Source organism: Haliotis rufescens, unplaced genomic scaffold, assembly GCF_023055435.1.
Source record: "Haliotis rufescens isolate VD_foot unplaced genomic scaffold, xgHalRufe1.0.p SCAF_6, whole genome shotgun sequence".
Lineage (NCBI taxonomy): Eukaryota > Metazoa > Mollusca > Gastropoda > Lepetellida > Haliotidae > Haliotis > Haliotis rufescens.
The window spans coordinates 51,662,037-51,679,088 of NW_025964334.1; the positions used below are offsets into that span (position 1 = coordinate 51,662,037).

Consider the following 17,052-nt stretch of genomic DNA (forward strand, 5'->3'; position numbering starts at 1 on the left):
CAACCAGCAACTCATGACTGCTAATGTTTGCGAAAGAACGGACGGACATCCATACCTAATCTTGTCCCATAAGTGTGGTCACTGCCAGGTCCAGTGCCAGAGGAAGAGGTTGACCCCACAGCCCTTGTCCAGTCGAACTTGTCAGAGTGGTCTTGAGTGAACCCACAAAGGTTACTGGCCTCAAAGTTGCATTTGTCAGCGGTTGGTTTTGACGAGGGCCCCACTGTTGTTCCTGTATAATATGAATGTTTGACCCGTGAGTGACAGAGAATATTACAGTAAGATCGCATTATTGTGGAGGAAACCCAAGGTGAAGCAGCTGTAGGCGTCTATCTACTTCGGTGCTGATACATCGAGGTTCACGATTGGGGCCAATCTGGAGCCTTTCATGACTAAATATATAAGGTACATTTTTTAATAGATGCCTTATGTGAACTAATGGGATAGAATAACCGATACTGATAGACTACATTGTGATCTTTTGAATGATTCTGGTTTGAAGTATGTGTTCACACGATTAGACCTATCATTGCTTTATCAGAGAAGAGAATACGTTGCTATCAAACAGATAGACATACACATATCTTGAGAGCCGTGAACATTCATCATGAAGGCATAAACTGAAAAAATTTAGGGATCGTTAATATTTTTTGGGATATGTTTTTAATGAAGACTGAGCACTCAATTTCAAAAACAATTTCATGATCCCGAACTTTTTTGTTCTGTGTATTAAAACATATAACCCTTTCATTTTGGTGACATATTAACAACACAATTAGCAATGATCCAGGTTTGGATTACATACGATATTTGTCTACGTTATTTAATTATTTGCATTCATTTGGCAATGTGTTTAATTTCAAGTGCCCCCTTTTACAATTCTGTGCACCCGCTTGATAATTATGAATATGTTGACATTGGACAACGTTACACGTTCTTTAATGTGTAACTAACTTGCCATGTAAAATGTGTGCCTTAGAACGATTAATATTTGGTCAACCGAGATGAGGTTTTTAAACACTTTATCACCTGCTGAACAGGAGCCATTGGCGATGTTAACGTCATCTATGGCGATATCTCCTTGAAAGCCATTGCCTCTCACGCCTTCTATCACCACCTGTAACAATGATCAGATTGTCACATGTAATTTAAAACAGTAATATGCTTTCTCAATACATTTATTTTAAGCTGAATATCAATAAGTTTTTTTGTTCAGAATTAATCTTCGTTTTGGACAACATCTTCAGAATTGATATGAATAATTTTTACCAATGGAAAGGCAGTGTCAAAACTGACACCCGTTTATCCGGACGGTACTGTTATGAAAGAAATTATCAGGATTAACATAAATGAACTACATAACACAATGACATCTGTTGATTTCAGGGACCATATATAGCTAAAAGATAAATGTTTAAAACATATGAATAATACTAAAGTCATAGTGCTCTTCTGTGAAGAATAATGAGCATTCAAGAATAGTCTGTGTTCCTCATGCTTTCACAAAACATAATTTGATTAAGGTTCATGTGGCTACAATTAGGTTGATTCCTTGTTTGTTCTTACATTAAAAGGGGTCTTGAGGTTGACTGAAATCTGCCCATTCATCCAGTGGGTGCCCTGAGTGCCACTCCTCTTCCATGTAGGATTTGAGGGAATGGCTGGTCCTGTTTGAATGTAGACGTTGAGTGCCCCGACGTTGCCACCGTACATGTTGTACCAGAAGGTGATACAGCTCTGCCCTGCCTTGACCTGGGGACTGAACAGCTGAGCCTTGTCGCCAGTTTTCCTTGAGCCTGACGTTTCAATGTAGATGTAATAGCCGTCTAAAATACAAAAGAACCTGATTAATTCTTGAATCCATGTCCGGATATGCAGAATGCAGAATGGTTGTCCACTTATTGCCAAAGGTACCATGATGCTTAAAGTCCTAAAAAGATTATGTCTGCATTTGAGATTTTGACATGTCTTAAAATATCAATCCTCGTGTAAGTTTTGACCCAGGTAGTGTGATGTGTTGACACGGCGTTGGGCATACATCCTAGCCAAATTACAGCAATGGTATCCATTTAAACCAACATAGGGTTTGAAATATGATAAATCAAGGACAAGTGTAAATATTTGCTATAGGAAACTCGGACGGATTTATAAATTGTTTTAAACTGGCCGAAGAAATGTGGCTGTGAGGAGATGAATGCAATAATAGTTCAAGGACTCTTACTGGAGTTGGCAAAGGTATGGTCAGATGAGGGACCAGTACCATACGAGCCCGTGCCACCGTGGTTCCTCGTCCAGTCAAATTGGTCCGCTCTAGTACTCTGAACCCAGCCACAAAAGTCGTTCTGAAAGTCGCAGGGAAACGCTCCTTTCCCCACTGCCTGTGTCGTTACTCGTGCCGTAGTCTGTGGAGCAGCAGTGGCATTCGTCGGAAGTACTGAGTCAAATAAATAATGAGATGTATAATTAGGTTAAAAAAAAATGGTACCAATTTGGTTTATTTTCAAAAGGTCAAAATGACTGTGTTATTTGCACAAATGAAACACAAGCATGATAGACATGTAGTGCATATAAATAATAGGTATTTACTTTATTAAGACAATCGCTCCTGTGACAGTCTCTACTGAGCACTTACTTCCACAGTTCGACGTCGTGAAGGAGATATCGTCAAGTGCGATGTCTCCAGAATAACTCCTGCCACGGATCCCTTCAAACACGATGGTGTAACTCTTGGTCTTCTCTGTGATTGGTGCCTGACCATTGAACCAGCCGTTGCCATGGTTACCAGATTGATGCCAGATCATGTAGTCTGTTCGCCCTATTTGAGAATTTTCAGAAGTTTGTTTAACAACAAAGTTCACTGGGTGACACACATGTATACACTATTATTACGAAAAAGCATGAGGCAGGCGTCATAAAGATTAGTCTTTTTGATTACTGACAGACTGTTATACTGTGAAAACTTGACATCAATCAATATCACAGGATTTGAGGTGTACTTGCAACAGGAATTAATTATGAACGTCATCTCCGTACTAAACATATTATTGTTACAAATTAGGATAGTTTGAAATACCAATTATGAGGATGTTTAATTCGATACAATCATGCGTTTATGAAAGTCAAAGAAAATTACATTGCTCCTCATTTATAAGTTAATACTGTAAGATATATATGAACCGAGATGATCTTCTTTCCAAATCATTATTCACAGTTGATTACATGCAGTGGAAGTTCGACTTACCTGGCACTCTGATGTAGACGTTGAGAGTATCGACTGTCGCCCCGTACATGCTGTACCAGAAGTTGATGCACCTGCCGCTGGACGTCACAGGGGAAAAGCTTTCACTGACCAACCACGCCTTGTCTCCAGTCAGTCGTGGGGCCGAGGTTTCAATGTAGAGGTACTTGCCTGAAAATATACCAGTTAAAACAGCATGACCTTAGGTGGTATCCATGGTCGTGTATCTCCATCATATTACCTCTATCACTTGTTTTCACGTGGAACTGACACAACGTAATATAGCTACTACTTCAATACAAAATTGGGCATTGACCCAATTCACATTTTACCCATGAAAGAAGGTAAACTTAGATGGTCGGCATGGCCTAAGAACAACCTTTATATTTTGCATTGCACATGTAATTAAAACGCCAATGTGTTTATGTTCAAGGTATTCGTATCTGACAAAATGAAACAAAATGTGTTTATAGTTCCAATTCATTGTCTAAGCGTCTCTGGAAATACCACACATAAAGATGTCAATTAGGGGTTGTCAAATTGTATATCTTGAGCAAGACAAAAATGAGACAAACACGAAACACTTGACAAACTGTGACGCCAGGTGTTAGCGAACTTGATGAACCATGACGTAGCACCATCACTGCTGAAACTCTGGGTCACAATGCATTTTACCTCAGATAATATTCTTTGTCAAGGACATTGAACAATGGCGACATGGTGTCATAAATTTATAAACCGCTGGTTTGATAGTCGTCCATCTCGTCCTTTGACATAAAAAAGGTATTGTTAAACAAGAAGTTCTTCTCATTCACTTTTACCGTCATTAAATCATAACAACATGATCTGTGTTATATACTGGGCTGCTCACCTCTTGACGTGCCGAGGGTGTGGTCAACTGAAGGTCCAGTAGAGGTACTTGACGTCCCACCGTAGTCCTCAGTCCAGTCAAATTGATCTCCAATGGCAGTGTTCTTCCAAGTGCACAGACCAGATTCGAATGTGCAGTCGCCTGTAGATGAAGAAAGTAACAGAGAACTAATTCCCCGTTCAGACACACAATAGTGCTCTTTCAGCTTTAAATAGCATACACAATCTCGATTTGAACTGACAAACATCAAATGGAAATAACTGAAATTGCCACACTCTATTGAAGACCAATCTAAAAGTCTTAAAATATTAATTATCACACTGAGACAAATTTCAATTTCCAGAGGGCACATATTACAACGATAATTCTGGACCAGGAACCGGGAACCGGACAGTGACAGCTGTCCTTTTTCAAGAAAGAAATGTTAATAGTCAGGTATCAGGGGTTAAGATCAATCTGGTCAATCATTGTGTCCATCTATTTTATATCAGTAGAGTGAATTCCTCTGTAAACCATGTGCTGCAGTAGCGTAAATGAAAACTGGTAGGTGACAAGCTTATGTTTTCGGCCAAATGTTAGCATTTGCTTTTAACTTACCAGGATTTGAACATGCACCCACAGTGAAACTGACATCGTCCAGTGCTATATCTGATCTGTAGCTTGCGCCTCGGACGCCTTCAAACATCATCTAAATACCATATAAAGCATTTATTATTATCGCCCTGGTAATTGTTGTCATAAGACCTTAGCCACACGTTATATATTTCGCTGATTGAATGATGAATGCAATTTCTTAGTGCCAGACATTAAAGATTTAATGAATATAGTGTCAGTGATAAAATGCATTATAGGGGTGGGGAGGTGTTGTAGACTACGCACCCGGTATCCTAAAGCGGAAGTTGCAGTGGATGTTGGGATTGTTGCCTGACCAACTATCCATTTGTTGCCCTGGTTACCCTTACGTGAAAATAATGGTCGACCTGTGCTATTTCCGACCTGCAACGAGTTTTTAATGTTACACATATACATACATATATGACCGTATGGAGATAATATCATTACAGGTCATTTCAGAATACGTATTCTATGAAAAGGACATAAATAACTTTGAGAAAATATGTGTGATCATATTCTTTCGAAACTACAAGAATATTATTGTCAGGATCACCCAATACTCTTATAAAAATATTTTTAATTTCCTGATTCAATATTGATTAATAAATATCAGCACTTTTTCGAAATTAATATGAATCGGTCGTTTCACATCAAAACGATTCAAGACGGAGAAACACCATGAAAATATGAATTTGACATACCTCAGCATAGACGTTAAAAGTTCCCATCGTAGCCCCGTACATATGGTAGTAGAACTGGGCGCACATTGCCTGGGTGTCATGATAGACTGGCGTCAAGATGCGTGCTTTGTCTCCCTGTCTACGGGAAGATGCTTCAGTGAACAGATAATGCCCTGAACGAAAATAGATGAAAACACTCTGTTCACTCTGGTTATCCTGAACCTCGGTTATCACGAAAAAGATATTTGTTATCAGGTGAGGCCAAGGTTGATATTCGTCTCTGGATCTCCGGTCTCGGTTGTCTTGGAACGTTACTCTACGACGTCAGCTGCATTTTATATGGTTATATTTTACATGTTTATCAAAAATGATTTTATATTGAAATTGCATGTTCAAATAATAAGTCTATAAACCACTTCCTATCACGGACTCTCAAAGATGAAACTTTGAAGATTTAGTTGCCGTTAACGTGGTATATCATTCCAGAACTATTAGACCCATAACGTCATTATCCCATAGATGACCAAGAGTGAGTTAGTTTGGTTCAACGCCAACAATATTCAAGTTTTATCACGGTGTATCATCTTGATGAGGGTGGAAGGGCCGAAGTGATGCAGGTATTAGACGTTTGCCACTTTGGTGAAACGCACTGCCAAGGCAAGGCATCTTGAAACCTTCAGGGCGAACCTGGGAATGGAATCCTAGTTTCTTAACCTCACAGATACCTACCACTTGTTGTTCCATATGTGTGGTCATTGCTAGGTCCTGTGCCGTAGCTGGTCGTTGTATGTGCCGTCCACGTCCAGTCAAAGGTGTCCGTTTTGTCCTGGGTGTAGCCACAGATTGCCTTATCTTCAAAGTCACATTTCCTGACGACCTGACCTGGGTGGACAGTGGTGTGGACAGTCGGTCCAGTTGCTCCTTGGGAGAGAGCGGGTGAATGAGTGAATGAGTTGGTTACCCCCGAATAATATTCAGTTACATTCAATTTGATGAAATAAATTTTCACATTTTTTCTTCAGGTGAATAATTGACTTGCTTTTGCATATGTTTGTGAAGCGGGATATGCTCGCCTTTTTGCGAATACTTGGTGCAATAACTATCTGAAAGTGATTCATAAACAAATGCTAATGACACATCCGGAATCATTTAATGGATTTCATTTGATTTTGGACAAAGTTTTGCAGCTTTTATGAAAGTAAGCATGAGCATTTTCTATTTGTTTTTAAATTAAAAAATACTTAGTACATCGTTACCCATTTTAACAGAAAAGGCTAAATATCTTTATCACATTAATTATTTATTTGATGATGGCGACAGAATCTGCAATATAATGTACCTGTACATGCTCCATCTGCCAATCCCACGTCATCAATGGCAATGTCTCCCCTATACCCGTTAGCAGTCACAGATTCAATGACAACCTGCAACAACATGTCATCATTTCAACAACTTTTCAAAATAGCAAAACAAGGTTCCCTAGGATACAAGTAATAAACACAATAGTGGCAGCAGTAGCAGTAGAAGCAGTAGTAGATATGGTAGTAGTAATAACAGTGGTAGTCGTAATAGTAATAGTATTAGTAATATTAGTAGACGTAGCAGTAGCCAGTAAAAGTAGTAGTAGTACTAGGTGTAGTAGTAGTAGTAGTAGCAGCAGCAGCAGTAGTGGTACATGAAACGAATAAACTATTGATAGGAAAATACGTCCAAGCTTGTGAACCCCTAAGCATTCTACTTACTGAATATGGCGTGTGCCCTCTGGATACGGTGATCTGTGCTTGGTTCCAGTTCAATCCCTGGGCTCCTGTCTTGGTCCACACCGGGCTACCGATGGTGGGGGTGGACTTGATGTAAGCGTTGAGTGTGCCGATGTGGTCGCCGTGCATGTGGTACCAGAAAGACAGACACTGGGTCACCATGCGAGGGGTGATGGTCTTGCTTTGAATTCTGGCAGTCTTGTTGGCCGTCTTTCCACTCACCTCTGTGTAGAGGTAGTACCCCTCTGAAACACATAGGATTTAAATACGTGAAAAATGTCTCTATCATCATCTCCAATGTTGGAGGTCGACATTGTGGGAAGGTGAAGCTATTCTCCATACTATCGCATTTCTACTTGGATAGTTGTACTGCTCGTTACCAAACCTCACCATACCTGGTCCAGTGTAGTCGCCCCAAACGACAGGCAATATCTAAGACAATGCACATTATTGTAAATCAATCAGAAGTTATCAGGTTTAGAAATATGCACTACATGGTGCAGCAATATACACCTAATAAGGCAAAAACGCGTGAATAATCAAACACTAAAGTACTTCATTGCCAGTTATTGTAGTTAAATTGTTATTATCAAATATCTTCCGTATTATTTGTTTGGGTGGATCGAGTTACATATCACGTAGTATACTTACTGCCTGTTGTGTGATCACTCGGGGGCCCAGTCCCGATGGACGATGTTGATCCCTGATGTCGCGTCCAGTCGAAGTTGTCGTTCTTCATTTGAATCCAGCTGCACATATCGTTGTCAAAACTGCAGGTGACAGGCTTAGACGCTGAAACCCATGAAACATCGACTGTTCTATAGTTACAGTGAAATAGACCAAAACACTTTAATTTATGGATAACAGTTTGTTACTTAAAATGCCAAAAGCGTTAAGCCATGTACCATATTGAATGCTGGTTTCCTCCAAAAATTGAAATAGGAGGATTTGCTAGAGAGTGAGTCAAGGAATGTCATATAACTCAACAAGAACCTGTCTTACGATTGACCACCAACGAAACATGCATGCATTTTTTATATAAATATTTTTGCATTTTATTATGAAAGTAAAGGAAATGGGTATTGTTAGAGCGGTATACTTTGTATTCTAGTTATAACCAGTCATTTGTTGTCAAACGCTGAAGGCACAATGCTCAAGAACGCATACTCATAGCATTATACTTTTTGGTTCAACTGAATTGAAATCGTACGCTCAAGGCCTTGCTGACAAACTAGCCCTATCGATCTGTGAAAATGTGTTACTTTTCAAGGAGTGTGGGTGAGTGAGTTTAGTTTAACGCCGCCTTAAACAGTATTTACAAATCGGCGTGTCTGCTTGATGTGGGAGGACACCCTGAAGTGATGCAGGCTTCAGCTGTTTACCTTTCGTGATCTGACGAGAACGAGAATGTCGCTGACAAACCTCGCAACCTAAGGGACGCGACTTTGAAGAGAGAATATCCGTACCTCAGTGAAAGTTGAGAAGGTCCACAAAAATGTTTACGTACATGATGGAACATAGGCAGTGGACTTCCTCGGAGTAGTTGATGTCGGCTTCAATGTGGTGGTGGCTGTAGTTGTTGCTGACAGAGGCTTAGCTTTTGTTGGCGTCACTAGAAAAAAAAAGGGCCCTGTTTATGAAAAAACATCATGGGAAGTGTTACTTATATTATTGATGAAAACAACATGTGTTCAGTTGACTGATGTTCCGTTCTTCTCTGAGCGTGTTCAATCTCTTTTTCTAGTGCTATAAGCGAACGTTCACCCTGATCAAGGTGCGCTACGATATTCTATAGCATATGGAGACGGAGCCAAGTTGTTAGTTTTGCATTAACAATATAATCATACAAATATGTAAAACATCGCCAACATTTGGTAAACAATAACGTCGTAATGTATGATGCACATGTGGTGATAAATAACTTCGCGAACTACAAAAAACAACACGATCCATGTACAAACCTCCGCATGTGTATGTTCTGAGCGCCAGATCATCGATTGCAATATCTCCACTAGGACCAGTTCCAATAATGCCTTCAATAATGATCTGAAATAGACATACGCCGTATAAACGTGTTAATTAAGCATAATCGATAAATCAAGGCCTTTCGTCCTATCCGTACTTGGTCTTAGAAATCCCCAGCACATTATGATTATTGCGATACATGTGATTCTTACATTAAAGTTGTTGTGTGGGGAGTAGACAGGCACTCTAGCGAACCCCCATGTTGACGGTTGTGTCCCGCTAAGCTGCCACGCGACCGTCTCGGTCTGCCCCGTGACGACGTAGACGCGTAGGGTGCCGATGTCGCTGCCCTTCATGTTGTACCAGAACTGGAAGCATTTCCTCTGGGAACTCTTTGGGAGTGTTTCACTGACAAAGCGGGCTCTGTCTCCATGTTTCTGTGGGGCACTTGACTCAATGTACATGTAGTGACCTGTCAAGACATCAACACTCTTTTCCTATTCATGCTCGTATTTATAGTGTTTTTTGTTTACCGCTGCACTCAGCAATATTCCAGCTATATGACGGCGGTCTGTAAATAATCAGTCTGGACCACACAATCCAGTGATTAATATCATGAGCATCGATCCACGCAATTGGGATCGATGACATGCATCAACCAAGTCAGCGAGCCTGACCACCCGATCCCGTTAGTCGCCTTTTTAGACAAGCACAGTCACTTTTAACGGCAAGCATGGGTTGCTGAAGACCTATTCTAGCCTGGAATCTTCACGGGTCGCTCGTATTTATAATGGAAGAAGAAGAAGAATAGATGAGCATTGATAGTATGTGTTTCATTAGAAACATATAATGAATCTTCTTCTTGTTATTGCTGTTGTGGTGCTTATGAACAGTAACAGAATATATCTCCGCACCATCATTACTTCTTGAACATTGTTTGGTAAATACAGTTACCTACGGTTATAAAACATGCTTATAACGAACTGGGGGATAAAACGAACTTACTGAACATCAGCAATAACTCTATTAACTATAACTATATACGGTTCTCCTTTCGTTACAAATTCAGTGATAATATTTGCAGTATTGTCCTTATCGTACTTGTGTACGTTAATATTCGTCCAAGTGTCAAGTACACAAGGTTTTACACTGCTACAAGCAATGTTCCAGCAAGACATGTACCACTAGCATCGTGTCTGAGTCTTCTGTGAGACGATTGAATGCTTTATCAAATCACTATACGCACCTGTCGATCGTCTGGATGTGTGGTCGCTGGGTGGTCCCGTGTTGGCCGTGGAAGTGCTGCCCTGGTGGATGATCCAGTCGAAGTCATCATTCCTCTGGGTGTTCAGCCAGGTGCAGGTGCCGTGCTCGAAGTCGCAAGTCGCTGCAGGCGGAATGCAGGGTTAAGAAGGGCAACAACACAGCATGATACTTAAAAGGTAAGATGACTGTCAAACGTGGAACAACTTCTTATCACCTACATATTGATACTCATTGATAACACTGTTATATGGGGCTTCCTTTAATCACCTACATCTTGACACTCATTTGTAACACTCTGATCAGGGAGCTATTTCTTCCATTTAAAGGGAACCCGTTAATTAGTAAACTTGGTTTTACTGACGATTGGCATTGGGAATGCTTAGATACATAAACAAGAGACAAAACTATCTGCCTATGATTCGTTAATCAAGAAAGTCGTTAATATGGGAACACTCACATCCCGATAAACTGGGTTTCACTGTACGTGTATTCGCAGGGAGAACATCTGTAGGACGGGGCGTGAAGTTTGTAAGATTGTGATTAGTATTTGTTTGTGTCAATATTTTAATGTTTGGTTGGTTTACCCGGCAGTGGACATGAGCCTTGTTTCAGAAGGATGTCATCAATGGCGATGTCCCCATGGACACCTGTGCCTCGACTGGCTTCAAACACGATCTGTAGTAACAGGAAATACACGACTGTATGTGGGCTGGTTGAAACAGTATATTTAACGAGACGGAAACAATTCATTATGTGAGAGAGAGGTAATAAAAAGACAGCAGTAGACTTACGTTGTAGTTTGATCCCCCTGGTATGGTCACTTGTGCTATCTTCCAGTCCATCCCCTGGTTCCCGGACAGTGTCCACAATACATTGCCTAGACTTCGGGACTTGGCGTAGACGTTTAGCGTGTTCACCTGCTGACCAAACATGCTGTACCAGAACTGAAGGCATCGTGTTCCACTTCCTGGGAGTCTTGGAGAGATTATCCTTGCCTTTGCATTTGGTCGGGCATCAGAGGACTCCATGTACATGTAGTGGCCTGGGAGGAAATCAATCTACATTATGAACTTGATGGCGTAAAACATCCACTGAAGATTAAATAAATGCGGAAAATGACAAAGGCTCTTATTTAAGAAAGATGTTCGTTAGGTAATCAGCCATGATCTGTTGGTTAGTATCCTCACCTGCTGGTGTACCGTAAGTGTGGTCATTGTTAGGACCGGTCATGGCGGATGCTGTTGAACCAGTGGACCATCTCCAGTCAAAGTTATCACTCTTGTCCTGAGTGTAGCCACAAACAGCTTTCGTCTCGAAGTTGCACGACGTTGACACCGGCATCGGAGTAGTCCTGGCCCCAGGGGGTACCGATGGTAAAATGGTTCCTGGAAAACACGGCATATAGTTTGGACAGTGTATCTTCATCTGAAATGCCTCTCGTATGAAGAAACAGAAAAGGATGTGTTACTGTCCAACACGATAAAATGAACGAGAATTCACATTGATCAAAGCGACGATAGATCACATTTCCACCAAACCGTCTTAAAGGGAAACTAGATTGTATCATCTGGTGTCCATTGTCAGTGTTGCCAGATCTCAAGGTTATTGCCTTGCGAAACTAAGACATTATTTCTCTGCGGGGTGATGATGAACTGTTCCCAGAGGACTAATTATAATGTGATGTTCGAATATCGCATTAGACTTGGGTCGAGTTTGTATCATTAAGCCATGTAAGTAACATGTAGTTGAGTTATTACCTAGCGGAGGGCAGGGGCCGTTGACAGTCTTAGTGTCGTCTATGGAGATGTCTCCTTTCCATCCCCGTCCTCGAACAGCTTCGATTACAACCTATAGACGAATCCATATTGGGAAATAACAAAAATGTTATGTTCTCTTTCTCACTGCAATGTTTTCTCAGCCAAATATTAAATACTAATCTGAATCTTTTAAGAAATATTGCAACAACAAAACTAACCATTCGCTTCAGATCGTAGCACACAATTACATGAAACAAATGACATCATATCGACACATGGAAACAACAGCATGCATAACCTTATGCAACGCATGAAAGCATTTCAAACTATATGACAATATGTATAACCTTGACCCACCTGAAAGTTTGTAGCCACTGGTAGGTTGATTCTTGCCTCCGTCCAGTTGGCTCCCTGGTTGCCATGGCGCGTCCAGACGATATTCATTTTGGCCGTGTTGGTCTTCTCGTACACGTTGAGGGCGTTGACGTGCTCCCCGTACATGTTGTAGTAGAAGACCAGACATTTTGAGTGACCACTGGCGATCGTCAACGTCGGACTGATCAATTGTGCCTTGTCTCCATTTGCACCAACGGAAGATTCAAAGTAGGCGTAGTGTCCCTCTGTGGACAATGTCAACAACGTTAGATAGGGTTCTTCAGAAACAGCAGTGGATGACTTAGCTTGAATGCAGTTCTGATCAGTATTAAACAAACGCAGTCTCTTTAGAGAAACCCACAAGCATGGGTATTGTGGAACAGATCAAGGACCACATTCGATGGGAATGAAACCCACGACCATTAGATCCTTGTACGGCTAAGGGACGTAATGCTACTGAGTGAAACGAATCTCCTTAGACTATTTGGGCATCCGTGTCATCAGTTTACATAAAATCTTAATAAAACTGTAATTATCTACAACAGTTTGAAATATACCATGTCATTTCCGTTGGACATTATAATGTTATGTAAAAGTGTGTAAACTGTTGTAAATTGTAGGTTGTAGCTTATTAATTGTAAGTATTAATAGCGGAGGTAAATGTATTGACGTATTGACGTACTGCCAGTGGTGTGGTCACCGCTTGGGCCAGTCCCTGCTGTTAGGGTACTTCCAGCTATCAGCTTCCAGTCAAATTTGTCCGTTCCTTGAGCTTGGGTCCATTGGCAGAAGTCGGTTTCAAAGGGGCAGTCAAATTGGGCGCCAACAGCTGAAACAATAAAATTCAAAGGAAGGTGTGATAACTCAAAAGACGAATAACATCATCAGGCTGTGATCTGTGATCCTTTGAGTAACAGGTCGGAGGACCAGTCAATTGAAGTTGAACATTGAAAGACAAGCAGAGCTTCGTGATCGGTCACAAACAAATCCAGCAATAAACTATGATTTTGCGAAAGTAGAATCTTTCAATCCAAGTTTCAATTTGTACGTGTGTTTGAGAGCTTTTTGATCACAACATTAACAGTGAGTGAGCGAGTGAGTATGGTTTTATGCCGCTTTTAGCAATATTCCAGCAATATCACGGCGGGGGACCCCAGAAATGGGCTTCACACATTGTACCCATGTCAGGAATCGAACCCGGGTCTTCGGAGTGACGAGCGAACGCTTTAACCACTAGGCTACCCGACCGCCCCACACAACATTAACAAAACAAAAACATCTTTAGGTATCTGGCATGCCTGAATATCTTCAGTCATTATACACCTGAACCTGCACAGTATTAGGCTGTAGCACGATAGACGGAAATCAGAATTCTCTCCTGTGACCTTCACAGTCTTGACCTCGATATTCTGACACACTCCTATACTGGACAGGCAAGGCTACCAACATCATATGTTTATAATAATGATTTCTCTCAGTCAGAAATAATTTTAGCTCGACCCGTTGTTATTAATTAACGAACTAGATAGTACATAATTAATAATTTGGTTTAGCAATACAACAGTTTCTATTCCAGCATTATCACGCAGGACACCGCGAAAGAGCTTCACACATTGTTCAATGTGGAGAATCGAACCCGGGTCTCCGGCTTTACCTCGGGGCTACCCCGCCGCCCAGATGACTGCTTTACTAGGAGTAAATAGCTAAACTTGGAATTCATATCAAATTGTAAATGTTTTGTTGTGTGATGAAAATGGTAATACTTATAATTGCAATAACACATATGTGTTAACAAAAACACTCACCTCAAAAGCACAACAAAATTACGAAGACTAATATCAGAACACACTGATATATTTGTAACGCACTGATTGTTTCAATGAATAAATCAAAACATACCTGAAAACTCAACTGCCAGCGCCAATAAGAGCAGTGGTAAAAATCCTGTCATTCGCTTACTTCGGGGAACTACCATTCATTCTATGAGAATGTTCACTTTCCCCTTGACGTTTCGAATGAAGACTGGCTTTTGGGGGAGGTGTCTCGGATATAAGTCCTAGCGTTATCAGCTAGGTATACGGGACTACCTTGCACTGCCGGCCCGGACAAAGTCGACGGTAGATAGCGATAGAGATAAAAGAAAGATTGTCTGTGGTGTATCATCATCGTTGCACATGTACTAATGACTGCTTGTGTTGTGTAATGAGGGCAGCAATGACTGTTGCGTTGTTTATGTACCATTCTATACCACAGAGAACACATGATACATTTTGGTCAATCAAACGTTTCAAATTACAATATTATGCATCTGAGTCAGACACTCACAGAAAGAAATACTTATATTTAAAAGAAGATTCCCGACCGGTTGGCACATTTAAGTCTGGTGTTAGCAATAGAAGGTAAAGAATACCTTTTTGTGGTTCATTGATACCCATGGGGATACCGGGTTATAATTGGTCCCCAGCAACCTATGCTTGTACGAGTCGGCTCAATGGACTGGATGGTCAGGTTCGGCTACTTGACCGCTTGCGCGTCATCAGACCCTGACGGCGTGGATTGTTGCTCATAATATCAGTCTGGATTTTCTGGTCTCCACTCGATTACTTAAAGACCGCTGTTATGTAACTCGAATATGGCTGAGTGTGGCGTTAAAGGTAGAGCGTCCGCCCGGAGAGCGGAAGGTCCAGGGTTCGATCCCGGGCCGCGTCATACAAAAAGACGTTAAACGATTGTACTTGTTGTTACCCTGTCTGGCGCTCGGCATTAAGGGGCTAAAACAAGGACTGGTCGGCTCGGAGTCAGTATACTGTGTCTGAGTGGGGTATTCATGTTAAACTGCGGCATGGTATCTCAGTGAGCTAGCACTATAAATCGGCATCAGTCCGGACTAGTACAAGCAGCCACACACACAGATACACGTGCATGCACGTCGCTATATAAGTGCAATAATCTTGGACGCGACGTTAAACCCAATTTCACCTCACCTATTAGGGTTAAAAATAGTGCTCACATTATGATACGATGCACCCGGTGTTTTAAGATACAGAGCGATGCTTCGGGACATTAATGCAGTTCTGAACGCCGCATGTCGATGTCTTATTTCAAGAGAGAAATCGTTGTAAATTCGACTTCAGTCAACTTCTGCTACAAATCATGACCAATTCATATCACCATGCAGTTAAATTTAAAGTTAACCTCCATATTACTTGAACATGCTTTATCATTCGTTATATCCGGAGTACGAGGGTGGTTATATACTACTCATATTTACTACTCATATGACGGTAAGGAGCACCAGATTCTTTTATATTACTAATGATCACCTGCCATGCAATCACAGATTAACCGCCTCCTTGGATTAGTGGATAGAGCGTCTGTGCGGCGAGCGGAAGGTCGTGGTTTCGATTCCCGGCCGCTTCATACCAAACGACGATAAAAGATGTTACTTGTTGTTACCCTGCCTGACACTCGGCTTTAAGGGGATAAAACAAGGACTTGTCAGGTCGGATTCAGTGTTCTGTGTCTGAGTGGCGTGTTCATGTTAAACTGCGGCATGGCATTTCAGTGGGCTAGCACTATAAAATATTGCCGGAAAAGACATGCAGTCACACAGACACATCTGCAAGCAAGTTGCAATAAACTCATATATATATAACTCCATACTACAGATTAGTGAGTGAGTGAGTTGGGTTTAACGGCGCTTTTAACAACATTCCAGTTATATCGCGGCATGTCAGCTTAATGTTGGAGGAAAGCCCGAAGTGATGCAGCTCTCAGACGTTTACCACTTCGGTGAAACCCACGAGCACGGGTATTGTGCTGACAAACCTAGAAACATAATCGGGGCGAACCGGGATTCGAACCCACAATCATAGGTTTCTGGCGTGCAAAAGATACACAAGTCGGCACAGCGAATCGCGGCGCCTTAGACCACTCGTGCCCCCCTCATCACAGATTAACTATGGTAATATACAAAAATCGAGTGTTTTGTAAGTAACATCCATACTCTCATTTGACGTCAATACAATGACTTTGTCAGGTAATGCCATCTGCTTGTGCTTCGTAGCTAGCGTGAGGCAAATGTAGCATGAAAACTTATTTTAAAGGATTATGTTGATAACTGGTCAAAAGGTCAATGGATATGTTCAATCGGGTCGGCTCCTGGATATCCATCATGCTCATTTAGAGTTGTGTCAGTTAAGATGAACAGTTCTGACCCTATTTTTGTCATTGGGATACTTGATTGTAATACATCATCCAGACATATTGGTTGGTTGATTTGTTGTTTAACGTCGCACTCAGCAATATTCCAGCTATATGACGGCGGTCTGTACATAATCGAGTCTGGACCACACAATCCAGTGATTAATATCATGAGCGTCGATCCACGCAATTGTGATCGATCACATGCATCAAACCAAGTCAGCGAGCCTGACCATCCGATCCCGTTAGTCGCCTTTTACGACAAACATGGTCGCCTTTTACGGCAAGCACGGGTTGCTGAAGACTTATTCTATCCCGGACC

General features: G+C 41.4%; 1 protein-coding gene across 1 annotated transcript in view; it reads right to left on the reverse strand.

Moving 5' to 3' along the window:
* LOC124138153 (MAM and LDL-receptor class A domain-containing protein 2-like) overlaps nt 1-14,583 on the reverse strand; it is a 120,557-nt gene extending 105,974 nt beyond the window's left edge. Inside the window, exons 1-25 of the mRNA XM_048386546.1 lie at nt 14,427-14,583; nt 13,210-13,356; nt 12,510-12,772; nt 12,153-12,243; nt 11,583-11,780; nt 11,187-11,437; nt 10,980-11,070; nt 10,376-10,516; nt 9,342-9,601; nt 9,126-9,210; nt 8,672-8,776; nt 7,816-7,956; nt 7,147-7,409; nt 6,744-6,828; nt 6,134-6,325; nt 5,426-5,577; nt 4,989-5,105; nt 4,707-4,797; nt 4,110-4,250; nt 3,242-3,409; nt 2,633-2,815; nt 2,222-2,434; nt 1,567-1,826; nt 1,030-1,117; nt 56-232 (exon numbers count right to left, since the gene is read on the reverse strand). Of these exons, the coding sequence (XP_048242503.1) occupies nt 56-232; nt 1,030-1,117; nt 1,567-1,826; nt 2,222-2,434; nt 2,633-2,815; nt 3,242-3,409; nt 4,110-4,250; nt 4,707-4,797; nt 4,989-5,105; nt 5,426-5,577; nt 6,134-6,325; nt 6,744-6,828; nt 7,147-7,409; nt 7,816-7,956; nt 8,672-8,776; nt 9,126-9,210; nt 9,342-9,601; nt 10,376-10,516; nt 10,980-11,070; nt 11,187-11,437; nt 11,583-11,780; nt 12,153-12,243; nt 12,510-12,772; nt 13,210-13,356; nt 14,427-14,502 (3,979 nt within the window). The 5' untranslated portion in view covers nt 14,503-14,583. The remainder of the gene's footprint in view (nt 1-55; nt 233-1,029; nt 1,118-1,566; nt 1,827-2,221; nt 2,435-2,632; nt 2,816-3,241; nt 3,410-4,109; nt 4,251-4,706; nt 4,798-4,988; nt 5,106-5,425; nt 5,578-6,133; nt 6,326-6,743; nt 6,829-7,146; nt 7,410-7,815; nt 7,957-8,671; nt 8,777-9,125; nt 9,211-9,341; nt 9,602-10,375; nt 10,517-10,979; nt 11,071-11,186; nt 11,438-11,582; nt 11,781-12,152; nt 12,244-12,509; nt 12,773-13,209; nt 13,357-14,426) is intronic.
* Nucleotides 14,584-17,052: the final 2,469 nt, after the last annotated feature.